Source organism: Thamnophis elegans, chromosome 3 (assembly GCF_009769535.1).
Source record: "Thamnophis elegans isolate rThaEle1 chromosome 3, rThaEle1.pri, whole genome shotgun sequence".
Classification (NCBI taxonomy): domain Eukaryota; kingdom Metazoa; phylum Chordata; class Lepidosauria; order Squamata; family Colubridae; genus Thamnophis; species Thamnophis elegans.
Window position 1 is genome coordinate 137,993,483 of NC_045543.1, and position 19,277 is coordinate 138,012,759.

Sequence of the window (19,277 nt, forward strand, 5' to 3'; positions counted from 1 at the left end):
AAAGTTCCAATTTATCCTCCGTTTCAGCAATATAATCTGTCATGACTGTCATTACTCCGATCAAATCCTCCTTTGCTTGAGCAATTTTAGCATCAAATTGATCATATAAATCCGATATCAGTTGATTAATTTCCTATCTGAAATTATTAAGCGTTTTGAGAAGAAATTCTTGTGTTAACAAATCTCCAGTGGAGGACGTAGGAGGCAAGGGTAGCGGCTTCATAGCAGTTTTTTGAGATATGTTATTAAGGAAGCGCTTCTGCTTAGATTTGGGAGCCATTCCAGAATAAAAATAAAAGACAAGCAATCAAGCAAGCCAAGAATCAAAGTCTCTGCTCCCCTCAGTTAATCTTTTAACAGTTATACGGAGAAGCCTTCAGGAGAGTAAGGCTGACTAAGTACGTCACATCAAACACAAAAGCTATAAGATCGCCATCTTGTGACGCAGCTAGAAAAGGGAGCCTTTTGCAAAGTTGAAGCTGGTATTTTAGATAGTAATAAAAGAAATTCCTCAGGAATGGTCCCCGCCCGGATTAGTTTTTAAATAGCTTAGCTTTGTCCTGGGGGGGGGGGGGCAATCTGCCTAGGGCTGCAAAAAAGGCAGCTGCGGAGAACTGGCTGGAGTAAAAGCTCAGCTAATGTTGAACCTCTTCTCCATTCACAGCAAAAAAAAAGCTATGAATTACAAAGAGATCCTAACGACTGACCTTCTCCCTGCCCCTTTCTGCCAGAAAGGGGAGATATCTATAGATCTTATAAGATATACAGACCAGAACCCTGAGAGGAGCTTCGGTGAGCTCCCGACGGCGGCAGGCTCCTCCCCCCGAAGCCCAGAGTTCAGAATTCTAAGAGGACAATTGAAAAAGATGTCCCGCAACATCTGTATCAAAATGGATGACTGTTTAGCCCTTACTGTTAAGGAGAAAAGACAGAAGTTCCATGATTATTACAAGAAATTTTGTTTGGCTCCCAGCATAGAACAACAGGAAAACTTGGATAAACTCAGTTCCTGCTACTTAAAAATGGGAGACAGGACACACAGGTAGTCTTCAACTTATGACAATTGAATGCAAAATTTCCATTGCTAAGCAAAATAGTTGCTAAGTGAGTTTTGCTCCATTTTACCACGTTCCTTGCCCTATTTAAATGAATCAACTGCAGTTGTTTAGTAAATAAAATGATTGTTAAGTGGCTTTCCCATTGATTTTGTCAATCAGAAGGTCGCCAAAGGTCATCGCATGACTCCAAGACATGCAACCGTCATAAACATGAGCCAGTTGCCAAGTCTCTGAATTTTGATCATGCAACTGTGGGGATGCTGAAATGATTATAGGTGTGAAAAATGGTCGTGTCACTTGTCACAGTGCCATTGTTAACTTTGAATGGTCACTAAAATGAGTGATTTTAAGTCCAGGAGTTATCTGTAGTTGGAATCTTCTTCTATCCAAATCACGCTCTCTTTATATGGGAAATATTTGACCTCTGTACCTCTTGTGTTTGCAGAGTATAAAATCAGATCAATGGCATTTGAGTGAAGATGGGTGGATGGAAGAATAAAAAAAGGCAAGAACAGGTTATTCTAAAAGAGGATAAACTACATTTCACAATGTGTCTCCAGATTCCTCAAAGCTCTTTTGCTGTGCCAGTAAATGAACTGCAGTGCCCCAGGGAGTGAAAACACCCACCCTTAATGACTAATACTGCCCTTCTTGCCACACACGTACACACACACACACACACACACACAAAGCACACCAAAACTGCTTACCAAAGCATTTCAAAACCACAACTGGTTTTCGGTAGTGTTTATTTCTGAAATTAGTTAAGTCGCCACATCTGGATTGCATCAACTCTAACCCCAAGTTATCTGATCTCTGTACAAATCCAGTCTCCTTCATGTTGGCCCCACCTATATTCTCTCTCTCTCAAGTCCTCATTTTATCATCCGGGTTTTGGGAAACTTACCCAAGTTTCAACTGAGTTTGCATTCATCAATCTCCCACTCAATCTCTCAATCCACAGCCCTAAGATCAGCTAAGAAGAATACAGTTTGATATTTATTTATTAAAAGATAGCAGATATTGAAAGCAGCAAGCAAGAAGCAAGAATTTACATTATTTCTATATTCATCCAATTATATCAAAAGGTGCAATAACTTGCCAGAAACCCTGGAAACAAGACTGCAAATAATTAACACAGACCAGCGTTTCTTAACCTCGGGAATTTTAAGTTGTATGGATTTTCAACATGGCTCACAACAGCCAGCAACTGCCTCATCCTGGCACTCATCAGCAGCAGAGGAAGAAGGTGAAAGTCACCTGGGACCAGTAGGGGGCAGCAGATATAGGGGGGGGGGGGGCGTGGTGGAGTGGCGAGCAGCCAAAAGTGTGGCAATAGCCAGGTACAGGGAGTTGAAACACATGCTACAATTGTAAATGTGGGCAGGCTGCCAATGAACATGGGGGTGCTAGGACCAGCCAGTATTACAATGTATTCTGCATCATTGCTCAGATAGTCCTTGACTTACGCCCACAATTGAGCCCAAAATTTCCACTGCTAATGGAACAGTTAATGACCGTTCAAAATTACAATGGCACTGAAAAATGTGACATGACCATTTTTTCAGTTACGACCCCTGCAGCAGCTCCATAATCATGTACCATATTTTTCAGACTATAAGACGCACTGGTGTATAAGACGCACCAAGATTTCGAAGAGGTAAGTAAGGAAAAAAAAGTTTTGGCCTTTCCTCAGCCCACTGAAGCCTGCAGAGGGCTGCTAGGGGCTGAGGGAAGGCAAAAAAGTCCGTTTTTGCAAAAATGGCCAGTTTTTCGCAAAAATTGGGGGTGGCGGCGGGGCTCAGGAGGCCAAAAATGGATTTATTCGATGTATAAGATGCATCAACATTTCCATGCTCTTTTTAGGGGGGGGGAGGTGCGGCTTATACTCTGAAAAATACGGTAATTAAAATTCAGTTGGTTGGCAATTGTTTCATATTTATGACCGTTGCTGTGTCCCGGGGGTTCACGTGATCCCTTTTGCGACCTTCTGACAAGCAAAAGTCAAGGGGGAAGCCAGATTCGCTTAACAACCAGGTTAGTAACTTATCAAATGCAGTCAGGGCCAGATTTTCCTATAGGCTAACTAGGCTTCAGCCTAGGGCCTCAAGATCAAGAGGGGCCTACATTCAAATTGTTAGCAAAATTAAAATTACACTATTCTAAAAACAGTGAACACTAAAACACTGAACCGAAAATAAGGAGAAATTCTATGCATATGACTAATAAACAAACATAAAAATGTATTGGTTAAGATCGTTCCAGCGCCGCGGCAGTTGGGGAGCCCACCCACGTTCCCGGCACCGGTGGTCCAGCAAGAGGCGCGGCCGCTCCCAGTAGCCACCCCGTCGACGCGGAGCCCACCAGTGGCCAGGCAGGTGAGGGCGAGGGGGCCAAGCCGGGCAGCTGAGCGCAGTAGGGGAGGCGGCTGGCCTCGCTGCCTTTGCCACAGAGCAGAGCCGCCCTCGGTCAGGAGGCCAGCTATATATATTGATATATATTGATATATCACAGTAATTATGTATTTTATTGTCTTTCATGTAATTTACAAACTTAAAAATGGGAGGTGAAAGGGCCTCATAAGTGGAATAGCCTAGGGCCTCTTTTCATCTAAATCCGGCCCTGAATGCAGTGATTCGCTTAAAAACTGGGGCAGGAAAGATCGTACAATGGGGCAAAACTCACTTAACACGTTTCACTTAACAACGGAAAATTGTAATTTCTCAATTGTGGTCATAAATCGAGGACTACCAGTATTCCTGAGCGTTTTTAAAAAAACTGCAGCCTTCTTTCATGAGGTCCTCGATTCCACGTGGCTGAAACACACAAGAGACTTTGCCTCACAAGGAAGGCTTTCCCCTTGCAGCGAGAGAGCACGCAAAGCACATTTAATCCGTGTCAACATTACAAATGCATCGGAAATATTGGACTCAATAAAGAACAGATGTTCATACAAAGAGGCCCATCCTAATTCAAACCTGACTTCCTTCGGTCCCTTCCAAGAGGATCACCTGGAAGACAAGTCACAGTGGGAAAGTTTTTGCACACCCGCCAATTAATTTCCGTCTTGTTGCCCAGCCCTCCTACTTTGTTTTTTTAACTGGGACACTAATTGTCATGAAATCCTCGGCCAGCACCACTTCTTCTCCGTTCATAACCATCTCGGCTTGCTTTTTCAGCTCTGTAACGTCTGCATCTCCTTCCCCTCTCTGATTTGCGGGCTTATATCTTTGGCTAAAATGAGACAGGACCAATTTCCTGGCTTTGCACAGCTTAGCAAACTCGGCGGCCATTTTCGGCGTGCTGTGGCCACGTTCTTTGGCTTTCTCCATCTGGCTGTCATCCAGGGTGGCTTCGTGAATCAGGATATCGGCTTCAGAGCAAAGTGACGTCACCCCGTCCCCAACCACACCCGAACAATCCCCCAAGACACAAATTTTTCTTCCGGGAAAAGGACTTTCTAAGACATCCATCGGAGAAACGATTGTCCCGTTTTCCAAAGTAATCGGAACGCCTTCTTTCAATTTCCCATATAAGGGACCAGGCGGAATTCCTAGGCATTCAAGAACAGGAAGAAAATTAACTTTTGTGCAGTTTATTTTTCGCTTTAAAAAAAAGACCTCCAGCCCAATAACTCCATGCCCCTAAATTGCATCAACCATCCCCTTTTAAAGTGATCAAGTTTCTAGACCAGTGTTTCTCAATCTTGGCGACTTGAAGATGTCCGGACTTCAACTCCCAGAATTCCCCAGCCAGCGAATGCGGACATCTTCAAGTTGTGAAGGTTGAGAAGCACTGTTCTAGACCTTATGAATGGTTGTGTTTGAAACGGTGCACCCGAAATCTAAACCATTTTTCTCTCTAATTTCTTATTCTATTTATTATTACATTTATATGCCGCCCATCTTAGAATTGCAGCGACTTTCACTTGCCACCTCACCCACAACCTTTTCTCTTCCTCCTAGTATCCCTTTTTGAACATTTTAGTAATTTTTTGCGGCGGGGAGAAGAGAAAATAATTTCAAGTACAAATTGTACATTTCATCTGCTCGGAAAGCTATTAGTCACCAAGCTATGTGTCATAGTCACGCGGGTGATATCACCAGAAGTGCTGCAGAATTTTGGTCTAGTTGAGCTGGTGATACAGAAACAGAACTGAAAATCTCTCCTTTCAATTTAGCCCAGAGTAGAATAATATGGGTAGTCCACATTTAGCGACTGCCTCATTTAGCAACTATTTGCAGTCACCACAGCGATGAAAAAGTAACTGTGACCAACTCTCACGAATACAACTTTTGCAGGTCCGTAAAGCAAAGGAAAACTGGAATCAAATTATAAGCACCGTCATGGTTTCACTTAGCAATGGTTTCACTTAACAACCAAGTTGCCAGTCCCAATTGTGGTCACTAAATGAAGATTCCCTGTACTGACCTATTACATGAGGTGATTTTAATTACAAATACAGTATGTGTACTGATAATATACTCCATGTATCTGAATCAGTGGTGGGTTTCAAAATTTTTTAGAACCTCTTCTGTAGGTGTGGCCTGCTTTGTGGGAGTGGCTTGCCGGCCATGTGACCGGGTGGGAGTGGCTTGCTGGCCATGTGACTGGGTGGGAGTAGCTTGCTGGTCATGTAAGTGGGTGGGAGTGGCTTGCCGGCCATGTAAGTGGGTGGGTGTGGCCTAATGTGGTGAAACTCACTTAACAACGCTCTTGCTTAGCAACCAAAATGTTGGCTCAGGAACTCTGGCATTGAAGTGTGCAAGTCTTAAAGCTGTCAAATTACAGGACTCTTGCACCCCTAACCCTTTAGAAAGAAAAACCCCAGGGGTGTTCAAACTTGACAGCTTTAAGACTTGTGGACTTCAACTCCCAGAATTCCTTCTCCAGTCATGTTGGCTCAGAAACTCTGGCATTTGAAGCACGCAAGTCTTAAAACTGTCAAGTTACAAGACCCTTGCACCCCTAACCCTTTAGAAAAAAAACCCAGGGGTGTTCAAACGTGACAGCTTTAAGACTTGTGGATTTCAACTCCCAGAATTCCTCCTGTCACTCTTCATCTTGATGATGTTGGGACGGGTGGGGGGAGGGAGCTGGAACCGGTTCTAAGCGGCACTGTAGATTTGTGGAACCTCTTCTATAGAAGAAGTTAGAACTGGCAGGAACCCACCCCTGGATCTGAATATACAATGAACAGAAGCATATATACATTGGTTAGTCCCGTGATGACAAACCTATTGCCCAGTTCAGCTCCACCGCGCATGCGCGTGTGCCTCCTGCCCGCCAGCTGATTTTCAGGTCTCTGCCATGCATGCAGGAGATGTGCACACATGCGTGAGGGGGTCACGTGTGCATGGACGGGGGATGGGGGAGCGTGCGGGTGTGGCACAAACATGCACTGACATGTGTGCATGCGCAGCAGAGACCCGAAGTCCAACTGGCTGGTGGGAGGCGGAGCTTCCCAACACCGGCAGCGCAGCAAGAGGTGAGATCTTTTTCTTTCATGAGCTTCTGTTTCATCTTTTGCAGGGAAACAGAAGCTCACGAAAGAAATGCCACGGAGATCTGAGCTGGAGCGATGGCAAACTATGTGCCATAGGTTCGCCATTGCGGACCTATTCTGTTTGTGTGTATGCATGCACGTGCATATGTATGTGTATGTGTATATATATAACTATATAACTATATAACTAGATAGATAGATAGATAGATAGATAGATAGATAGATAGATAGATAGATAGATAGATAGATAGATAGATATAGTGATAAGGAGAAGAACTCTGTGGCTTAATGGTTAACACATCTGCCTAAGATGCAATACAGCACAGGTTCGAATCCCAGTAAGGGTATGGCTAGCTGATGAGAGCTAAGTAGCTTGAAATAGATCTATACTAGTCTCCCTTTATTTATTTATTTATCAGCACAAATACAACATTATATATATATATATATATATATATATATATATATATATATATATATATATATATATATATATATATATATATATATATATATATATATATATATAAATATAACAAATGTAACAAAAAGGCAACAGTAAAAAATATTGGGTTTCTGTCTGAATGCTGAATGGTCTCTTGTGACGAGCCGAAGACAGAGAGTGGAAGTGTGACCTTCCTCCCATAATTGGGCATACCAGGGGTTGTGACTTTAAATATATATTTAAATATATATTTAAATATATATTTATATTTATATTTATATTTATATTTATATTTATATTTATATTTATATTTATATTTATATTTATATTTATATTTATATTTATATTTATATTTATATTTATATTTATATATTTATATATATTTAAAGTCACAACCCCTGGTATGCCCAAATATTATTTATCAGCACAAATACAACATATATATATATATATACACATACATACATACATACGCGCGCACACACACTCACACACACACACACACACACACACACACACACACTATATATACACACAGACACACTATACACACAGAGACACACATATAGGACATAGCTATACTAGTCTCTATAATAGCTATACTAGAATTAGCTATACTAATTTGTCGGTAAATTTAAATTTAACACGGTCATACATTACTTTCGGCAGTGCCTCTGTAGCTGTGAACGGTCATTAAGTGAAGATCTGTAAGTCAGGATTGCCTGGTTAGTATTAGTACTCAGCAGAGCTGGATGCACTCCTACCTAATTCCTTCAATTTCTGTGCATTGAGTTTGCCAGTCCTCGGCTTCTCTTCCACCAGAAACCCAAAGGAAGGTATACGGTGAAACAATCGGAAAGCCTTCATCACGACCGACCCATCGTCCACCAAGAAGTACGAGTCGTCTGCCGGATTCAGACAAATAACGTCTCCTGGAGGCTCTGGACAGCTGCCTTCATCTCGCTTCTCGGAAAACACGTCACTCCATTCTTCTTCGGGGCACTGGTTGGGTGTGGGAACCAGTTCATGGACCACGTAAGGGAAAACCAGCTGGGAACGGGAAAGCGCCATGGTCCTCTGGAGAAAATCCTTTAGCCCAAGGGGTCCATAAATATTCACCGGCAGCTTGTTGGCGTCTGGACTACACTGCAGGCTGATTGTACACAACAGTCCAGGAAGGCCAAAGAAGTGGTCCCCGTGCAGGTGAGTTATGAAAATCTTGGTAATCTTTCCTAACAACGTAAGATTGATAGCATCGAAAATTAAAAACAAACGGTAGATAAAAGCAGCAGAACAAGGACTTAGGAGGAAGTCCTACAGCTGATCTCACTCAGCTGCCTACTTTATTTAGAATAGAAATAATAGAAATAATAGAAATAATAGAAATAATAGAAATAATAGAAATAATAGAAATAATAGAAATAATAGAAATAATAGAAATAATAGAAATAATAGAAATAATAGAAATAATAGAAATAGAAATAATAGAAATAATAGAAATAATAGAAATAGCAATAGCAGTTAGACTTATATACCGCTTCATAGGGCTTTCAGCCCTCTCTAAGCGGTTTACAGAGTCAGCATATTGCCCCCAACAACAATCCGGGTCCTCATTTTGCCACCTCGGAAGGATGGAAGGCTGAGTCAACCCCGAGCCGGTGAGATTTGAACAGCCGAACCGCAGAACTGCAGTCAGCTGAAGTAGCCTGCAGTGCTGCATTTAACCACTGCGCCACCTCGGCTCTAATATAATAGAAATAGAAATAGCATAGCATCGAATTCTTTATTGGCTAAGTGTGATTGGACACACAAGGAACTTGTCTTTGGTGCATATGCTCTCAGTGTACATCAAAGAAAAGATACATTTGTCATGGATCATAAGGTACAACACTTACTGATAGTCATAAGGTACAAATAAGCAATCAAATCATACTAGGAAACAAACAATATGAATCGTAAAGATATAAGCAACAAAGTTACAGTCATACAGTCATAAGTGGGAGGAGATGGGTGACAGGAATGATGAGAAGATTAATAATAGTTGTAATGCAGACCTAGCAAATAGTTTGACAGTGTTGAGGGAATTATTTGTTTAGCAGAGGGATGCTGTTCGGGAGAAAATTGTCCTTGTGTCTAGTTGTCTTGGTGTGCAGTTCTCTATACTGTCGTTTTGAGGGTAGGAGTTGAAAGAATTTATGTCCAGGGTGCGAGGGGTCTGTAAATATTTTCACAGCCCTCTTTTTGACTCATGCAGTGTACAGGTTCTCAATGGAAGGCAGGTTGGCAGTAATTGGTTTTTTTCTGCAGTTCTAATTATCCTCTGAAGTCTTTGTCTTGTTGCAGAACCAAACCAGACAGTTATAGAGGTGCAGATGGCAGTCTCAATTTTAGCATAATATTTTAGCACATTCCCCAACTCCTGGGCTGCGGCCTGGTACTGGGACATGGCCCATTGGCAACTGGGCCACACAAGTGGTGAGCAAGCGTGTTCACAAAGCTGCATTTGCGCAAGCGGCACGCACATACACAAAACTATCTCCTCTCCCCCTGTCACCACCACTGCCGCCACAGCTCTGCAAAGCCAGAAAAGTTGGGGATCGCTGCCTTAGCACAGGGTAGGTTACCTGGTGAGCAGGGGTGAAATGTTACCAGTTCGGACAGGTTTTCCCAAACCGGTAGTAAAAAAATGCTACCGGTTCGGGCGAACCCGTATTTCTGACGATCAGCTATGATGCACTATTTATATTAGCTAGAATTATCGGATTTCCTGCTTTCTAGCTAATCTAAATCACATGGCCCAGAGGATTCCCCCCCTCACTGTTCTATTTACCTTTGCAGACGCACTCGGTAGCAGGCTCCGCCCACCTGCCCAGACGTTTTCAAGTCCATTTTTGATGCTCCGCGCATACACAGAAGGTCCTGCATATGTACAGAGGTGGCCCGTACGCGGTCAGATTTGCGAACCGGTAGCGAAGGTAAATAGATTTCACCCCTGCTGGTGAGACTAGGCCTAGGCTGCCATACCTAAAGATGATGCAGGATGGATAGTCAGGAATCTTGTCTAAAAGATCCCTTCAGGAGATACCATATTTTTGGAGTATAAGATGCACCGGAGTATAAGGCGCACCATGATTTTGAAGAGGTAAGTTTTTTAAAAAAGGGTTTGCACTCTGCAGGCCTCCCAAACCCTCTGCACGCCTCATTTTTGGCAAAAAAATGGGGGGGGCATGCAGAGCTTTGGGAGGCTTACAGAGTGCTCCTGGGGGCTAGGAGGGGGCGAAAATGAGCAAAAATGGTCCGGGTTTTGCTCGATTTTGCCCCCCACCAGCCCCAGGAGCATTCTGAAAGCTTCTTAAAGGCTACGCACGGCCATTTTTGCAAAGGGCATGGGGTTTCGGTAGGCCAAAAATGCTGTATTCAGTGTATAAGACACACCCAGATTTTCACGTTCTTGGGGGGGGGGAGGTACTCTGAAAAATACTTTAGGTAAGAAGGAACTGAGTGATTAAGAAAACAAAAGAAAAACGTCACTTAAAGCAGACAAAAGAAGTTGGGCCTGAGTACATGGGAAATCCTGCAAATCAACAAGGCAAAAGTAGCTGTCAGTCTTATGAATCAACAAAGTAAGGACATTGTGGGATAAAAGAGATTCCGAAGCCCTGATTATAAGTCAAGGGCTAACTTTCCATCCTAGTGTTTCCCAGGATTTGCCTAAGGAAAAAAAATCACTTTCTAATTCTGCAAATGACCAGAATCGCAACTTCTCCTGGGATCTGGAAAGTTATTTGTAACCTCTACAACTCACCTGCTTTCAGATTACTTTTCATAAATTGCGTCTGCGTTCCCTCGCCACAATCAAACAGCCAGCATTCTCCTTCAAAACGGATTACCGTAGCCGAGGCCCCCCTCGTTGGAGATGGATACGCAGCCCCCGTGCCCAGAAAGGTTACATCCATGGACATTTTTCTCAAAGGCACAAGGAGAACTAAAAGAAAAGAAAAATACCTGGAATAAAACTACTAGATGTCAAAACTTTTAAATAAAAATACTAGATATTAAAAGGAAAGAAAGCAAGATTTAATTGTACTTCCAAAATGGCAATCCCAGTCCAAAAGTTTAATTTTATATATGAATTTAAGAATTAACAGTTTTCCACTTTATTCTTCTATCCTCTTTTTTTTTAAGCCTGTGTTTTCTCACTGCAGCCTCCACCAGATTCCTGGGGGTTCATCTCTAATTTGCAGCTAAAGATTATGAATTATGGAAATTAAACCCTGAACTGGAAAACATAGGATTGGAAAAAATCTGTCCTTTAGATAGTAAGTGTGGATCACATTTTTATTTTATTATTCTACTTGATCTTGTGTAAGTCATTCCAGGAACATTTTCAGCAAGGAATAAAATACTTGCATCCAATCACCAACACGTTGCACTCAGCCAAATAATATTCTTAACAAACGTACTTTGCCGTTTCAGTTGTGAGCCGTCCCTTAATAAAGTTTCAACATCAACCATGATACAAATATTCCTCACCTTAAAACTGTGTTTGGCAACTGTTCAAAGTTACAACCGCACTGAAAAAAAAGTGACTTTTGACCACTTTTCACACTTACATGACCATTACAACATCCCCATTGTCACAAGATCAACATTCAGACACTGGGCAACTGATTCACTTGTGGTCGTAAGTCGAGGACAGCTTGCATTCCAGCTTTTACGCGTCTTCTTTTTTTGTCTCCTACAATACTGGTAAAACTAACTTATAAAATGCTAACTCGTTGCAACCTGACTCGGATTCTCTATGTATGCCCAGCTTCCCTACATACCAAAGAAGCATAGGTTTTCGTGGCTTAGTAGTAGTAGTATTTTTTCCTTCTTCTAATGAATTAAAACAATAAATAAATAATTAAATAATTAAATAATTAAATAATTAAATAACTAAATAACTAATTAAATAAATAACCAGTCGCTGCAATCAGTGCATTTTTCCTTTTTTCACCCTCTTCTTCTAATAAATTAAAACAATAAATAAATAAAACAATAAATAAATAACCAGTCGCTGCAATCAGTGCATTTTTCCTTTTTCGCCCTCTTCTTCTAATGAATTAAAACAATAAATAAATAAATAAATAAATAAATAAATAAATAAATAAATAAATAAATAAATAATCACGCGCTGCAATCAATACATTTTTCCTTTTCTCACCCTCTTCTTCTAATGAATTAAAACTATGAATGAATGAATGTATACATACATACATACATACATACATACATACATACTCACTCGCTGCAATCAATACTGCTGTCTACCCACTGGTGCTCTCCACACACAGCAACATCTAAACTAGGAGTCTCCAAGCTTGGCAACTTTAAGTTTGGCGGGCTTCAACTCCCAGAATTGGGAATTCTGGGAGTTGGGGAATTGTCTGGGGAATTCTGGGAGTTGAAGTCCGCCAGGCTTAAAGTTGCCAAGCTTGGAGACCCCTGGCCTAAACCGTATGTAGAAACGCAGCAAAAGGAAAAATAATCCACCGGCCAGGAAAACCGGCTCCACCACCGATCAAGTCCAGCGCTTAATTTTTTTAAAAGTGGGGAGGAGACGGGAGGCGGAACGGGGACATAGCAATTCAGATTCCGGGGTTGAGGCGTTTGCTAGATGGGAGGAAGGAAAGAAAGAGAGAAAGCTGAGCTTAGTTGCACGTTGTGCAGCTAGGAAGAGAAGAAACGATGGGACATGATTATTATTTTTCTCCCTTGTTCTGGCAGGATCCTGTCCCTTTAATTAATACCCAGCAACGCAACCAGACACAAATGCAACATATAACTAACCAGCCCTCTTGGGGGAGGAGGGGGGAGTCGGAAAAAGAAGAGGCGGGGGGTATATACGGGGAGGGGGGGAATTGCCCCACCTTATTCCTTTTAAGAAAGGGACGGAAAAGGTGCTGGGCTCCTTTAGTCCACGAGCTTTCTCCCCCCACCCCACTGCCACCCCCCAAAGTGGGTGGCAGTAGGGAAGCCTGGGAAGGGGAGGGCTGTAGGAAGGGAAGGGGTCGATAGGAGGAACAAGCAATCAATCTCGCAAAATCCCCCCCTGGGAGAGCGCGTGGGAAAGCTCGCCGAACGTTGGCGACGGCTCCGTTCTTACCCCCTCCCTCTCCGTTCTGAAATGCTATAGGATGTCCTGCTTGAGTTAAGGGGCCGGACTAGAAGACCTCCCAGGTCCCTTCCAGCTCTATTCTGGTTGAATTCCCGGGCCGCCGACCCCAATTTTTTGCAGCCAAGCCCCGGTGAGCGCGCAGATCCACGTGTGAAGAGGTGCAACACCAGCGGAAGTACAAACTCACCCAGGCTCAACAGCTGTATCACCAACTGAACTCAACACAAATTCGGATCCACTCGTGTCTCCTTACTCAGCCTTTGTAAAATTCCGAGCCTCTTCTGGCCAGACCAAGAAAGGGAGTTGGGAAGAATGGGAGAAGCTCCAGCTTGTTGGCCACGTTAGTTCAGAGGAGCAAAATAAATAAATAAATAAATAAATCAAGAGTCTCCTAGCATTTTTTCCAATTTTTTCTTAAATATATGTTTTATTGGTATATGTTTTCATTAAAAACATAAAAAATTCCATAGTTTAACCGAACAGCGTGTTGCCTGAGCATACTTAATTTTAAGTCAAGGTACAACAATAATACCAGTAATCTTAATAAACATACTAATAATATTGATCCTAAAATTAAAAAAAAACAATTAGTTTGTCCGTCTTGCAATATTTTCAATGCAAATTTTTATTATCTCTTTAAATTCTTTTGAAATTCTAACCTCTGTTTTTGTTAGTTAACCTTTGGTAAAATGTTAAAAAATGTAGGAAGCTAGCACCCAGCCCTACCTCTCCTAGAAAAATGAAATATTTTAGGAAATATTAAAAAGGCAGAATATTATATTTCCCTGGGTGAGAAAAGGAGAAAAATGTTTTAAATGTCAAAGCAGCTCCTTGCAGCTTCCTTCCCCAGCCCACCTGTCAATGGGCCATTAAGGCCTGAACAGGTCTATTCTACATAACAACGATCTACCTCCAGGCAGAATTACATAATAGGAATCCCAAAGCCCTTTCATTATATCATCACCCAGCAAGAGTCAACCAAGCTTAGGACTCAAAAGACATACAGCGTACAAAATTAGCTAAGACCATGAAAATGAAGTGAAAGAGTTATGTAGTCGGAAGGCTCTTTGGTTCCAATAATAGCAAGGAATATTAGAAAAATAAGTACCCGTTTCCAATTCAAAATGCAAGTGGGGTTTAAATGGGAAAAAAAAAGATTTGAATTTCTGCTTCTGGCTGGGCACGAGACTTTAAATTTTTACCTGTGACGGCTAATATTACATGCCATGTACCTTTTATTTAGAAGCTCAAATTATGAGGGAATGATTACTGTATTATTGTCTGAATTGTCTTATTATAAAGGCATAATAAAATTCTGCTGCTGCTGCGATGAGGTAAACCGTTAAAATTGGTTTAAATCTCCTTGGTGCTCTTGTTATTCCTGACAGGGTTTTATAATCAGCAATATAACTTACATGCATTTCAGTTTTCTCTTGAGCACCGTTTTGAGTGGGAAAAGGATATAAATTTAATGGTGCTATATTCTTACTAGTACCCATTTAGCTGCCTTTTCCTTAAGAATGGCAGCACCTTAAGCTATGGTAGCATTTCCCAACCTTGGCAACTTTGAGATGTGTGGACTTCAACTCCCAGAATGCTCAGCAATAGCCATGCTGGCTAGGGCATTCTGGGAGTTGAAGTCCACACTTGAAAGTGGGTTAATTTGGGAAACACAGATAAGGCTACTGTATCAGGACGGCAAACATTGGAACTACCAGTAGAGGACAGCAGAGATACAGGTAGAGTTGTTAGCTGTGAAGTCGTGTCCAACCCATCACGACCCCATAGACAACATTCCTCCAGGCCTTCCTGTCCTCTACCTTCCCCCAGAGTCCATTTAAGCTCACGCCTCCTGCTTCAGTGACTCCATCCAGCCACCTCATTCTCCTTTGTCCCTTTCTTCTTTTGGCCTCCATCTTTCCCAGCATTAGGTTCTTCTCCAGTGAGTCCTTCCTTCTCATTAGGTGGCCAAAGTACTTGAGTTTCCTCTTCAGGATCTGGCCTTCTAAAGAGCAGTCAGGGTTGATCTCCTCTAGGACTGACCGGTTTGATTGTCTTTCAGTCCAAGGGACTCGGAGGAGTCTTCTCCAGCACCATAGTCCAAAGGCGTCAATTCTTTGGCTCTCAGCCTTTCTTGTGGTCCAACCTTCACAGCCATCCATTGCAACTGGGAAAACCATAGCCTTGACTATACACACTTTTGTTGGCAGGATGATGTCTTGTTGGAATTCATTCCGGGTGTTTGCGTGCAGGGCAGCTTCTGCTGTCTGAAACACACATACACAGGGATGCAAAAACATCGCATCAGAAACATCTTTCTGGCCTAACGGTCATAACTCACTATGCAGCCTCATGTAACAAGAACTATGTGAGCCAGCTACTCCCACACGTGCCCTTTCTCCCCCCCTATGCTGTGCTATAACTTTCTATTCCCTCTCTCCCCCTCCCAATGCCATGCAGCTTGTAATCTTCTGTTCCCCCTTTGCCCACCCTTTGCCATGATGTGATTTTCTATTGGTTTATGCTGTGAACTTTTCATTAGTTTACTTGTGCCATGTATGATTATATATGCCTTTTGATACGCTCCTTTTTGATGACGCTGTAACTAACTTTTTCTAATAAAAGAGCCCTTCAATGATCATTCGAAGCTTTTGCTCATCCCGAGGAATTTCGTCTGGTGTTTTCCTTTTGATTAGGCAAGGACACATGAGCAGCCCACCAGTGTGGCAACAACGCCGCAATGTCTCTGCTTTTTAGTATGCTGTCAAGATTTGCCATAGCTTCCTCCCCAGGAGCAAGCGTCTTTTAATTTCTTGGCTGCAGTCCCCATCCACGGTGATCTTGGAGCCCAGGAAAGTAAAATATGTCACTACCTCCATTTCTTCCCCATCTATTTGCCAGGAATTGAGAGGGCCAGATGCCATGATCTTAGTTTTCTTAATGTTGAGTTTCAAGCCAACTTTTGCACTTTCCTTCTTCACCCGCATCAAGAGGCAACAGGTAGCGTACTCCTCAACTTATAACCATTTAGTGTCCATTCAAAGCTATAGAGGCACTGAAAAAAGTGATTTCCGCTTGGTCTTCTGAGGATTGTCACAGCAACCCACGATTACATGATCAAATTTTGGGTGCTTGGCAACTGGCATGTATTAAGAGGGTTGCAGCATCCCAGGAGACATGTGATCACCATTGAGACCTTCCCAGATGGTTTCCAGGAAGCAAAGTTAATGGGGAAAGCTAGATTTAATTAATGGCTGCACAATTCATTTAATACCTGCAGTGATTGACTGCACCAGCGATATGGGGTGTATCTAGATACACCCATATTACACCTATCCTCTGCGGCTTCCTATTGGTCTCCGGACGGGCTTCAAGGTGCTAGTCGTTACTTTTAAAGCCCTTCATGGTTTAGGACCTGGCTACCTGAGAGACCGCCTCCTGCCACTTACCTCCCAACGACCAACAAGATCGCACAGGTTGGGCCTCCTCTGGGTGCCGTCAGCCGGACAATGCTGGCTGGTGACTCTCCAGGGGGAGGGCCTTCTCTGTTGCTGCGCCAGCCCTGTGGAACGATCTGCCTGCAGAGATCCGGACCCTTACTACTCTCCCGGCCTTCCGTAAAGCCGTCAAGACCTGGCTGTTCCGGCAGGCCTGGGGCTGTTGATAGATATCCAGCCCCGTTTAGATGGAATGGGTGATATGAATTTTAATACTGTATTTTTATTTTTTATCTCTATTTTTAAAACATATGTTTCTTGTCTGTTGTGAGCCGCCCAGAGTCCCTATGGGAGTGGGCGGCATACAAATCCTAATAAACTTGAAACTTGAACAACAGAGGCAAAAAGATCCTAAAATCCGGTGAGGCTCCTTTAACAATCGCCTGGCTTAGCAATAGAAATTCTAGCCCCAATTCTGGTCTTAAATTTAGGACTATCTGTACAGGAAATGCCCTTTACATGGTCATCGGGAATTTTGCAGCCGCAAACTGATAACACTGGGCATGTAGAGATAGTCCTCGGCTTATGGCCACAACTGAGCCCCAAATTTCTGCTGTTAAGTGAGACCTTGTGAAATGAGTTTGGCTCCATTTTACGACCTTTCTTGCTGTAGTTGTGAATCACTGCAATTCTTAAGTGAGTAACACGGTTGTTAAGTGAATCAGGCTTCCCCATTGACTTTGCTTATCAGGTGGTGAGGAAAGGTGATTACATGACTCCGGGACACTGCAACCATCATAAATATGAGTCAGTTGCCAAGAGTGAATGTTGATCCACATAAGGGTGATGCAACAGTTGTGTGAAAAACAGCCATAAGTCACATCTTTCAGTGGCGTCGTAGCTTTGAACAGTCACTAAATGAACTGTTATAAGTTGAGAACTACCTGTGTACCTTTCTCCGCCATATCCACTTAGGCCTCACTATACTTTACTTAGGGAAGCGGTAGCTCAATAGCTAAGATGCTGAGCTAGTGAATCAGAAAGGTCGGCAGTTCGGCGGTTCGAATCCCTAGCCCTGCGTAACAGAGTGAGCTCCCGTTACTTTTCCCAGCTTCTGCCAACCTAGCAGTTCGAAAGCATGAAAAAATGCAAGTAGAAAAATAGGAACCACCTTTGGAGGGAAGGTAACAGCGTTCCATGCACCTTCAGCGTTTAGTCATGCCGGCCACATGACCATGGAGGCGTCTTCAGACAGCGTTTGGCCTTTGGCTTTGAAACGGAGATGATCACCACCCCCTAGCACATATGTGTGAGGGGAACCTTTACCTTTATCCTTTACTTCGTGTTGATCCAGCGTATGGCAATATCAGAAGCCGAACAGCTATCAAGAATTTCTACTAATGCAACTTCTTCCTAACTTTGGGTTATCCAGAGCTGTTGGACTACATAGCCCATCAACCCCGGCAGGTGTGCTTGCTGTAGATGAGAAAAGGCTTTTGTGCAACTCAGCAAAAAGAAAAAACAACAACAGCACACATAACTGTAGGCAACAAAAGAAAAGCTTTTACTATGAAAATAGACAAAACCACAGCTTGCCTCTTGGTGCAATTACAACATTATCAAAACATTTGTAGCTTACAAACAGTGTTTGTTTTCAAAGACTGCAATAAACAATATTGGGGGGGGGGGATATTTAGATCCTGAGAATTGGGAGAAATGCTCCCCAAGGCAGCATAATTTCCTTTAAATTCCCCTCCGAGGGGCTTTATATCAGCCTCCTGCATCCATGAAGTCACATTCTCAAAATTACAGGCATTCGGCTGCAGCAGAAGGAAAATGTTTTATGTAATAGAATGGAATCTACATGTTAATCAATCGGTTATTATTGTCATTATTCCCTGATCAGGTTTTCAAGACTATAAGCAAGAGATTTGAAGCACTATCCTTATTTGTCTTTATTCACCTATAATAGTGTTTCTTTTACCTTAGCCTCTTGAAGGTAGGTGGACTTCAACTCCCAGTATTCCCCAGCCATCTGGTCTGGCTGGGGAATTCTGGGAGTTGAAATCCACCTACCTTCAAGTGATTAAGGTAAAGAAACACTGGCCTATAAGAAAAAGGTCCCTTTTTCTTCTATGCCCTCAAATGAAGGCCAATTCCAAGGGACATAACAGGAACTTTCCAAAGAGGGCCTCATTGGTTTCCAGCTTGCATGAACAAGTTCTTCACTGAACTAGATATGATGATGCTAAAGGAGACTTAAACCAAGTTTACTAATTGGCTAAGTTCCTCTCCAACTCCACCCAGCTTCTTGGATTCAAAAATCCAAATTGTGACCTTTAAAAAGAAAAAGAAAAAATCCCTTCCTTCCGGAATGGCATTCATTTTCCATCCTACTCACAAAGAGGTCTCCAATCATTCAACACAGCTGTTGAAAGTTAAAAGCAACTTGCACCATCAGTTGTCATCATTTAAAAAAGAATCAAAATTAACGAAAAGTGCTAAAAATGAAACTAGGTTTTGAGGCCCAAGCAAAATAAAATCAACTGAGTGGAATAGACAGGATATCCATTTTTTTCAAACGGCAATACATTTACAAGGGAACAGGTTTTCAATCAAAAACACTTTTAAACGGCACAAAATTTTTCTTAGGGAGAAAAAAAAATGCAGA

The 19,277-nt window shown here is 42.4% G+C and overlaps 1 protein-coding gene and 1 long non-coding RNA gene across 3 annotated transcripts; one reads left to right on the plus strand and one right to left on the minus strand.

Moving 5' to 3' along the window:
* Positions 1-3,769: 3,769 nt before the first annotated feature.
* Positions 3,770-13,531, minus strand: ELAC1 (elaC ribonuclease Z 1). 2 transcript variants are annotated; one of them, XM_032214749.1, is made up of 4 exons: positions 13,158-13,531; positions 10,815-10,994; positions 7,774-8,241; positions 3,770-4,611 (listed from the first exon to the last, which is right to left on the minus strand). In XM_032214749.1, the coding sequence occupies exons 2-4, from the start codon at positions 10,969-10,971 to the stop codon at positions 4,142-4,144; spliced, it is 1,095 nt and encodes a 364-aa protein (XP_032070640.1). In that variant the 5' UTR covers positions 10,972-10,994; positions 13,158-13,531; the 3' UTR covers positions 3,770-4,141. The 2 variants fall into 2 exon arrangements, with proteins under 2 accessions (XP_032070640.1, XP_032070641.1); XM_032214750.1 differs by lacking the exon at positions 13,158-13,531 and adding an exon at positions 12,922-13,151.
* Positions 8,124-10,911, plus strand: LOC116506826. Its single transcript, XR_004255072.1, has 3 exons — positions 8,124-8,212; positions 9,848-9,984; positions 10,825-10,911. It is a non-coding gene; the product is annotated as an uncharacterized LOC116506826 (long non-coding RNA).
* Positions 13,532-19,277: the final 5,746 nt, after the last annotated feature.

Bases quoted from the DNA above. Each gene is read 5' to 3' on its own strand.
- ELAC1 (XM_032214749.1), bottom strand. From the start codon at position 10,971: ATGTCCATGGATGTAACCTTTCTGGGCACGGGGGCTGCGTATCCATCT. The intron at 8,242-10,814 runs GTGAGTTGTAGA...TTACGTTGTTAG, and splicing joins GAAAAGTAATCTGAAAGCAG to GAAAGATTACCAAGATTTTC. The intron at 4,612-7,773 runs GTAGGAGTGCAT...TTGAATGCCTAG, and splicing joins ACAGAAATTGAAGGAATTAG to GAATTCCGCCTGGTCCCTTA.